Below are 9,789 nucleotides of genomic sequence, written 5' to 3' on the forward strand. Positions count from 1 at the left end.
TGTGCTCGAAAAATAACAGTGCATAAGGATTATAATACAGCAACAATTCAGCTGGGATCCCGGAGCACAATAAGTGGTTTGTTTTGATGAGCAACAAGTGCACAGGGTGAATCACTGGTAGCACAACAACTCTGCAGGTCCTCAATGAATCATTCAGCTGACAGCCTGAGTGAGCAGAAAAAATGTAGAAGGAGCAAAAAAAAAAAAAAAAATCACACAGCTTACCTTCAGAGTGGCACCATCTAACACAGCATATGAGGACGAGGAAGAGTTTAAGCAGCAGTGCTCTCCACATTCTGGCTGGTCCGTCCAGCTCCGCAGTGCAGATGGAGGAGCTGCAGGGACTGAGGCTGGGATGCTGGTGCTTTCTTCTGTCTGTCTTTCTTGGCCCGCTAGTTGATGAAAAGGGGCGTGCACAAAGGCCAGGACGGCCGCTCCCCCAAGCCAGCCTCGGCCCTTCGGATAAATCCCTCTGGCCCAGGAATCTGCATAATACCATGCAGGTCCGACTTGTCCCGAGTGCCAGTGATTTTTCACTCACAGCGGGCTATCATCACTGTTTATTTGCCCCGCACTCCGGAATCAGGGGGTGTGCCTACGGGCGCTTGGTAGGAAAATAATTGTGTGAGTTATAAAAACCTAAAACGAGTAATCCTGAAGTCTTGGTACGAGTCTGACCGAGGAGCATTGAAGCATATCTTACTTACAAAACAAAGAGTGTTTTGCATGTTAAGCCAGTGTAATAAGAGGTGGAAAAGTTGCCAATTGCCATATATTTGGTACCAAGGAATATCATTATTGTCTTAAAATGACTTATAAATAAGTAGCTTGATCTCCTTATGTAAAGTTGGGGGGAAATTGCAACTGAACTATAAGTAACTAATGTGACACAGGACTTAAGTAACGTGATGACCGCTCCCTCCACCATGATCCGTACCAGCGGCCCAGCACCTCCATCTTGCGGCCGCTCCGCAGCACCACATGGACGGACAGCAGAGTCTGAGCCTCCGCTGCTGCTCAATCACTGCGGAGCAAACATGGTTACCATTAGCGACCGAGCAACCGAGACCCGGAGGCTCTCGCTGCCAGATGTGGACGCGAAGTCGGTGTCCGTCTGTGAGAGAGAGAACAGGTGGTTGTTTATTTACTCAGCATGGCGACTCCACAGAGAAATACGGAGAACTTCATGAAGGTGGAGGGCGACGTGACGGAGGTATGTAAAACTTATCATAAACCTGTTCACTGCGTTAGTTACTCTCTGACTACTAGCTAGTTTGGCTAACTTGTTAGCCCTCTCCTGAACACACCTCAAGTTTAATGTCAAATTAATTGAACTGCCACATTATAAAATATGATTTTACTCGTAAATACTAGTATTAAAATATTTAAAAGTCATAGTGAAAACTTGTCAAGAGAGTTAAATTAGCAAACTTTGAGTAAAATAGAGAAAGCGTTCCTAAACGGTAAAGTAGCTAGTTAATTTTAAGCTAGCTACTGTTATGTCCAGTAAACTCTCAGATGTCAAATGTTAATTGTGCACATTGTGTTTGTTAGCTCCAGTGTGTTATAATCTGGCTACTTTCCTCTAAAAGTATCTAATTTAAAAAAAAAATGAATGTGCATCTAAAAGACAATAATAAATAATTAAAACAATATTTAAAAACTCCACAGTCTAGCCACCATACAGAGAATAAAATGCAGTAATGTCTTATGTAGAAAGTGCTGTTTTCAGTCCCAATTAGAAGATTCACCTTGACAGAGGACTAGCAGTCAAGATTTGATTCTTTGGATTTATGGAGGATGTGTGTGTGTGTGTGTGTGTGTGTGTGTGTGCAGGGGACACAGTCTGTTCACAGTCCTCACACTTTGAGAAAAGATGCTGTTTAGCATCGTGCTGAATGTGCATCCTTAATCACTGGCATGTCATTATGTAGATGAGCCAAATCCCACGAACTGGCTGTTGAAATTAAAGCCCAATTAATAATCAACCGGGGAGATATTTTTTTGTAGATGTGTTAACCTGTACTGTACCTAAAGAATCACCTGAATGGTAACAGGACATTACAAGTGCTGGAAATGTAGAGGTAAATTTTAGTGTCATCAAACATAGTTTGCCCATCTGAGTGTATGTCAGTAGCAGCCTCAAAAGCCCAGTGTCAGTCAGGATCTAGTCTGAAAACAGCATAACTTTAATAAGGTGCTGCCAAAGCACCTGTGTGTCATGTTTTAATACATTGTTTTTTCCTTGTTCCCAGAAAATAAACAATATGCAGAAGTTGCTGGAGAAACTTCGAAGTGTTTCTATGGAGGATACAACAGAGACAGGGATGCTGCGCTCCCGGATAGATGAACAGTCAAGTCTGATCTGTATACTGAAACAGAGAGCAGATGAGCTGCTCCTTCGATATCAAGCCCTGCAAAAGATCAATACAGAGCTGGAGGGCCAAGTAACAGACTGCCAGAAAGAACTGGACAGCGAAAGAAAGAAAGCAGAGCTGATAGAGAAGAGATTCATGGATTTAGCTGTCAACAATCAGGCAATTATTGCTTTCATGGAGGAATACAAAAATCTGAATGCCCATTTGAAGCTGGAAAACAAACAGCTGCAGTCAGAAAATGAAACACTTTTCTCCCAAAAATTACAAGATAAAGAAGTGTTCATTCAAAAACTGACACAAGAAATCAAACAGCTGACAGAGAAATTCACAAATAAGGAAAATGAATATCGGTAAGAAGAACAATGTTCATGTTAATTGTGCTGAAAGTAGAAGTGTAACGGTGCAAAAAAAATCTTCAAGTTCAAGGTTTATATGCATTCAGCAAAACTACAAGGCTGGGCATACTGAAAAGTGGAAATTTTCAGTACACGTACCGTTACACTTCTAGCTGAAAGATCAATCTATTCAATCACTCTAATCTATGTTAAAGGCAGAAATTAGCTGGATGCCAGTCAGAACTACTTGAACAAGCAACTCATCATAAAGCCAAGGAGGCATCGCTGCTTGATCAACTGCATGATGCTCAGCAAAAGCAAAGAGATGCTGTCGGGATGTGCAAAGGTGGGTAGTCAACATTTTATCATTCTCTCAAGCATTACAAAATACAAGTACCTGTAAACTTGTGGCCTCCTTTGCATGGTCAGACCTTCACCTGAAGCTACAAAAGACTGAAGAAGAGCTTGCTTTGAACGAAGTCAACATGAGAGAAAGCATAACCAGCCTCACCAGAGAGAAGGACAAATTATTGCATCTGTCAATGGAAAGAGGGAGAATGATACAGGTAATTTACAACTAATGTTTAGTATTTGTTCTCGTATTAAAATCACAGCTCTGCACAGATGAACCAATCACTTCACGTACACACAAACTGGTCTCAAATTCAGGAGAAACAAGAGGAAATCCAGAAGCTGGAGACCAAATGGAGGGAAGAGAAAAAAGCCAGGGCCAAAGCAGAGGAAAGGTAAATTGTTCATCATCAACGACACATTGCTTTAAGAAATACCCTGAAGTAAAAGTGTTGACCCCGACCTTCCCTCAGGTTTGAATGGGAAGCAGAAGCAGTTAACGCAGATGTTAAAGTGAAGTCGCTTCAGTCTGCTCTTGATGAATCCACAGCAAAATTTGGGAAATTTAAAAAGGTTTGTTAGAATCCGCATATTGAACAGTGTAATTGGCAGTGGCCCACATGTGCCTGAGAACATGCTCAACATATTTTCTTTTGCCATCGTTTTACAGGATTTTGAGGCCTTCAAAGAACACAGCACCAACCTCCTCATACAAGAAAGGGAGTTAAATAAGAAACTTCGCCACATGATGGGCTAAACTTTAGCATTGTGTGTTGCTTCCTTGCCAGTGTCTTCATTAAAACAAATTATTTTCACCATAACTGCTTGCTCACTGAAAGTGGTAATGAAAAAAAAAAAAGAGACAAAATATTTGTATCTCAATGTTTTTCATTTAATCTTCACCTTTCGAGAGAAATTGAACCACAACACAACATACTTAGCATGACATGTTAGAAGTTCCTCATATAGAAATTATACTGTACAAATCATTATCTCATAAAACTTTAAAGACAAATCACTTAAGAATGCTCCTCTGCCAGTTTCTCAGCCTTTTGGACGACTTCTTCAATGGGACCCACCATGTAGAAAGCTTGCTCTGGCAGGGCGTCATATTCACCTTGAAGAGAGATAAGAATAGCCATTACCATCAAATTCATCCCATTTATAAATGTCTGAACCTTGGCGCAGCACTCTACCTCCTAGAATGCTCTTGAAGCCTTTGATGGTTTCTTTAAGAGGCACCAGCTTCCCCATGTGGCCAGTAAACACTTCTGCTACCTGGAAGGGCTGCGACAAGAAACGCTGGATCTTACGAGCACGAGCTACAGTCAGCTTGTCTTCCTCAGACAATTCATCCATACCCAGGATAGCAATGATGTCTTGCAATGATTTGTAGTCCTAAACAAAAGAATCAAAAAGATTTTAGTTTAGTTTTTGGTTTGCGGATATCGTTGACAGTCATTCAAAATTCACGAGCATCCAACAAAAGGCTTGCCTGAAGAATCTTCTGCACACCACGAGCAACATCGTAGTGTTCAGCCCCAACAATGTTGGGGTCCATGATGCGGGAGGTGGAATCCAGAGGGTCCACAGCTGGATAAATACCAAGCTCAGCAATAGCACGAGACAGCACAGTTGTTGCATCCAAGTGAGCAAAAGTTGTGGCAGGAGCAGGGTCAGTTAAGTCATCAGCGGGCACATAGATAGCCTGTAACAAAATGAGCCCTTTTAGTATGACTCAACCAGAAAAAAAAAAAAAGTGTGACACTATTAGTGTCTTGTTTCTCACTTGTACTGAGGTGATGGAGCCCTTTTTGGTGGTGGTAATTCTCTCCTGCATTGTTCCCATATCAGTGGCCAGGGTGGGCTGGTAACCCACAGCAGAGGGGATACGACCCAACAGGGCAGACACCTGAGGGATAATGACGCAAACATTGAGAGGCAAGATATACATTACACACACACACACACACACAAAAAGTGTTATTTTGTTGATGACATTTACAAATAATGAAAAACTCTATTTGGCACTGCGTACCTCTGACCCGGCCTGGGTGAACCTAAAGATGTTGTCAATAAAGAGAAGTACGTCCTGTCCCTCCTGATCACGGAAATACTCAGCAACAGTCAGACCAGTAAGGGCAACTCTAGCACGGGCACCTGGGGGCTCGTTCATCTGACCGTACACCAGCGCTACCTGAGGACATGAAGACAAGAATCACCCCGAGAGATCAGCACGAGTTTAAGACCTTAATAGACCTTCAAGAAACTGTCAAAACCGATTTCCACACCGTGCTTTTAGCCAGAGAAGTTAAAGTGCTTTAGCAAATTAATATCTCATGGAGGGCATCACCTTTGAGGTGGTGTCCTTCAGGTTAATGACACCAGACTCAATCATTTCATGGTACAAGTCATTTCCCTCACGGGTTCGCTCTCCCACTCCAGCAAACACAGAGTAACCACCATGAGCCTTGGCCACGTTGTTGATCAGCTCCATAATCAATACAGTTTTGCCAACACCAGCACCACCAAACAGGCCTGAAGGAATGCAACATACACAATCCATTAGGATATGAATGTGTGAAAATATGAGTGCAGACAAAAAAAAAAATCTAGGGTGTCAGATAATCCACCAACCGATCTTTCCACCCTTTGCGTAGGGTGCCAGCAGATCTACCACTTTGATGCCAGTGACCAGGATCTCCTGCTCCACACTCATGTCTGTGAACTCTGGGGCTTCAGCGTGAATGGGAGCAGTTCTGCGAAATAATAATTATTCTTAAATATACCATTTTAAAGAAAGGTTGACACCATTCTTATTTCTTATCAGTCAACAAATCCTATGAAAATCCCCAAACCATGAAAATAGTCCCCAGTGTATGTCCTCATTTCTCCTGTTTCAGTGATGTTTACTAAAAACAGACAGAGGCATTGAGAGACAGACTTGGTTGGTTTTGGTGTTTTCGTGGGATTTGTTGTCAACAAAAGATGTGTATAGAATAACTCCAGCATCACGATCATCTCCTCAACACTTACTGTTTGGTGCTAATTGGACCCCTCTCATCAATGGGTTCTCCAATGACATTCATGATCCGGCCTAAGGTCTCAGGGCCAACAGGGATCCTGATGGGCGCTCCGGTGTCCAGAACCTTCTGACCGCGGACCAGACCCTCTGTGCCATCCATGGCAATCGTCCTGACTGTGTTTTCACCTGTGGAAACACACAAGCAGAGACAGTAAAGGCGTCCAAACATGGACGTGTTGAGGAGCGTTACAACCCCAGTATCAAATCAGTACGCTCACCCAGATGCTGCGCCACCTCAAGCACCAGCCTGGCCTCACGGCCAGCCACCTCCAGTGCATTGAGAATAGGAGGCAGGCCTTCATCGAACTGGACATCCACCACAGCACCAATCACAGCCACGATACGGCCATTGCCCAGTGCTGCCTGAGCAGCTGGGGCAGCGTAACCCCTGCCTGAGGTGACAGTGACAGGACAAGGACAAGGACAAGGACGTTAATGTCAACATGTTAAAAATGACTCTGTCTGTGAAAGAAGCAAGAAGATCTGAGAAATCAAAACATGTTTGAGAGAATAAACAAGACTTAACTTTAATATAACTTTGGTAGATTAAATACACAAAACAAAGAAGCAAAACCTACAGTATGTTAAATCTCTTTTTCTGCGCTTCAGCATTGCTCATAACTTTGTTTCCACTGAAACTCAAAAGCTGAAAAGTTCAAAACAAACATGGACTTGTACTGAGTTACTTGGAAAGGTCACTGGTTGGAGACAGTGAACCAGGACACGACTGGAGCCGACACACAACACTTGATTAAAGCAATAATACGACCAAATAAGGGCTTGTCTCCTATTTTAGCTGCTGCTAACAAAAATCCCCACTGATCGCAAATGAATAGAGACACTTAACGGTAAACTCGAGGCCTGACCCGGTGAGCATGCATCCATTTGCGCTAAAAGTCAAGCCAGAGAAAACTTCACACTGACAGTCGGCTCATGTTTAAAAAAAAAGTGTGTCTACTCACTCGAAACAAGAGCAGCATGTCTCCCGCTGACTGTCTTCAGAGCCTGCAGAGCCCCGCTGCAGCAGCGACCCACACACCCCAGCATGGCTAAGATGGCTGAAGGTGAAGGCTCACCCGCAGATATTATGGGCGATCCTCCACTTTGCTGAATCCAAGCGCCTGTCTGAGCATGCGCAGTCCGTCGTGGTTCTGTCCCCTCTTTCACCTAAAGAGGGCAGCAAAAACCAATAAATCTATAAACACGTTTAATAGGATTTAGTAGGACTGTCGTCCTCATGCTGCATGATGATACTGAAGTTTTTATGTATTTCATGAAATAAAATTACATTATTAGTTATGTGCAACAATCCTAATATCACCCATATATCATTACTAATGATATAAATATGGCCAATTTAGGAGTTTGTTGTATATCAATAAGCATTTTGGAGCTGTTAGTTTTAAGCAAAAAACCAGGTTATCTTTTAAGCATACCATAATAATCCGTTTGTTTTGTTTTTGTTTTTAGATTTGGCCGATCACATTATCTGTAAGATATAACTTCTGTGGAAAATACCACCAGGAATCTGAATCCATATATCAAATTTATATTCAGTATTTTGACCCACAGTGTTTTATGTTATAAGATTCAGCATTCACTCGTGAGAATGATGTGCCACAATAGAAACTAAAGAAATTATGACTATTTTAACCACTACTACAGGTTACTACTTCTGCTAATAGAGCAGGCTTACTGTATACAACAAATACTGACTTTGTTTTTGCAGCTTTTTGTGATGAATGCAATGAAAAGCAAACCTGCTGCTTTTTTTAAAATCCATTTCCACAGCACTCGTTGGACAAACAAAGAACATAATTCTGTATAACAATTGCTGGTTTGAATTTTCCATTCATGTTTCTTTAACCTAAAGTACTCCAATCCCCGTCTACCATTTGCAAAATTATGTATTTGACATATGTGTCTGAACCCAACAATCAAAAAACAGCACTAAGCTTCTTTAATCGCTACGGCTCACACACATAATGGACAACATATACAAAAACATTCAGTCAGTGATGGACGTACGTGAAAGGTAACCTGACTTTACAATCATTTCCACAAATATTGCTGCAGCATATAGAAACACTATGAATGGCTGTCATTCATCATTGCTCATAGTGACAGGATGGATTTTGCCAAGCCATCATTCAGTGCAACATTCCTTTGTGTCAGAAAGTCTCCTCTAATTACTTCTCGCCCGAAGCTTTGCGATACAAAGCCTCTGCACCTTAAGAACAGCAGGCAGAAAGCTCAGCCAGTCTGCACAGGAACGGCCCCGTCTTCAAATCACAACAGGAGGAGTGCACCGAAAGGTCACCTCGACTAGTGAATGGTCAGATGTTCATCTCTGAGACTCTGACAGGCAAAGCACGACCTACAGCTTCCACTTATTTGTTTTCTGAAAGATATATTGCATGTCAGCCGCCTACTGGTTGCATCGCCCTTTTATAATAAAAGTATAATTAAAGGAAAGAAAAGGTATTATAAATCTAATGCAATACCCTCATTGTCCGAGGGTGCTGTATGTGAGGGCCCTCATCACTGGTACTATCTGCTTGTTCTTTGGAGATGTTGCACACTAAGAGTCTGCAGAGTTAATGTCATAATTGTCTGTCTTTTTGAAGAAATGTTTGGTGATGACCCTCCTGAAATGCCTGAGACCTGTTTCTAATCTAAAAAATTGTCTGTTTGCGTTGCTCATATCACTCTCTGTTGATATGGATGGTATCTCAGAGATATTGAAGAGCTTTTAAGCTTTCATTAATCAGTTGAATTGAGGTTTCTGTTCAGACTATTATGATTATCAACTGTTTCTTCAGCAAAACAGAACAGGATCTAATTGCCCTTATGTAGCACCTCTACACTACTTGCCATTGCTTGATAATTTTAGAATTAATTTAGAAAATTTCAGAGCTTTGAACCTTTTTTCCTCAGGCAGGAGCCTTATGGTCATTCCAAAGTCCAGGGCCGAGACCAAAGGTGACCAGGCCTTTGCCATTAGGGCCTCTAAACTTTAAACCCCCTCCCCACCTGTGGAATTTATGCTGGTATCAATGCCACTTTTTATATCACCTCTTAAAAACGCTTTTAACCCTATTTTATTGTTGCAATTTTGGGTAAGTGCTGTTATATTCAGATGTAACCCCATTGTAGTTTATATCCAACATTCTTAGTGCAAGTTTTTTTTAAATTGGAGATTTAAAAAAGATATATTGCCAACTCTATGCCAGATTCTCAATTGTATGTCTAACGATGAAACTCATCCCTGAGTTTCAAGGCAATGTTATCTAAGACTCACCTCACAAAATCCAGTCTTACACATCATCACAGACAATGCTGTGCAAATGCTGTGAAATAATAAACACGTAATCTATCTATTTAACTGTATTGTTAGTTTAAAAAGTTGATATATGCACTGTTGTATTTCTGGTCATTAAAAAGTTCTTTAACTTTTCAGTAAAAGCAAGACAAAGTGTTACAAATAAACTAATATGCAACTGCAGAACATGCTAACTATAATTCAGTGGTAAAAATGAGTTACCCCCCAGTAAACAGATGCTTTACATCTGCTGTTGATTGTACTTGTAGTGATTAAAATACACATTTCAGCAAACACACACACACACACACACACACA

The 9,789-nt window shown here is 41.5% G+C and overlaps 3 protein-coding genes across 4 annotated transcripts in view; 1 reads left to right on the forward strand and 2 right to left on the reverse strand.

The window, feature by feature from the left end:
* The window catches only part of lrp2a (low density lipoprotein receptor-related protein 2a), a 45,375-nt gene extending 44,884 nt beyond the window's left edge, over positions 1 to 491 (reverse strand). Inside the window, 2 exon segments of the mRNA XM_070838261.1 lie at positions 226 to 395; positions 397 to 491. Of these exon segments, the coding sequence (XP_070694362.1) occupies positions 226 to 395; positions 397 to 491 (265 nt within the window).
* A 1,793-nt stretch (positions 492 to 2,284) lies between these two features.
* LOC139208872 (coiled-coil domain-containing protein 89) lies at positions 2,285 to 3,858 on the forward strand. Its single transcript, XM_070838640.1, has 6 exons — positions 2,285 to 2,728; positions 2,929 to 3,059; positions 3,143 to 3,279; positions 3,383 to 3,459; positions 3,538 to 3,637; positions 3,735 to 3,858. Exons 1-6 carry the CDS (start codon positions 2,304 to 2,306, stop codon positions 3,819 to 3,821), a joined length of 957 nt encoding a protein of 318 aa, XP_070694741.1. The 5' UTR covers positions 2,285 to 2,303; the 3' UTR covers positions 3,822 to 3,858.
* An 82-nt stretch (positions 3,859 to 3,940) lies between these two features.
* LOC139208237 (ATP synthase subunit beta, mitochondrial-like) lies at positions 3,941 to 7,251 on the reverse strand. 2 transcript variants are annotated; one of them, XM_070837845.1, is made up of 10 exons: positions 7,112 to 7,251; positions 6,368 to 6,541; positions 6,101 to 6,275; positions 5,702 to 5,823; positions 5,418 to 5,602; positions 5,103 to 5,261; positions 4,854 to 4,976; positions 4,560 to 4,772; positions 4,261 to 4,462; positions 3,941 to 4,181 (listed from the first exon to the last, which is right to left on the reverse strand). In XM_070837845.1, exons 1-10 carry the CDS (start codon positions 7,194 to 7,196, stop codon positions 4,084 to 4,086), a joined length of 1,536 nt encoding a protein of 511 aa, XP_070693946.1. In that variant the 5' UTR covers positions 7,197 to 7,251; the 3' UTR covers positions 3,941 to 4,083. The 2 variants fall into 2 exon arrangements, with proteins under 2 accessions (XP_070693946.1, XP_070693948.1); XM_070837847.1 differs by having other exon boundaries at positions 4,261 to 4,456; positions 4,554 to 4,772.
* Between the last annotated feature and the right edge of the window lie 2,538 nt (positions 7,252 to 9,789).

The sequence above is a fragment of the Pempheris klunzingeri genome, chromosome 10, assembly GCF_042242105.1.
Source record: "Pempheris klunzingeri isolate RE-2024b chromosome 10, fPemKlu1.hap1, whole genome shotgun sequence".
Taxonomy (NCBI): domain Eukaryota; kingdom Metazoa; phylum Chordata; class Actinopteri; order Acropomatiformes; family Pempheridae; genus Pempheris; species Pempheris klunzingeri.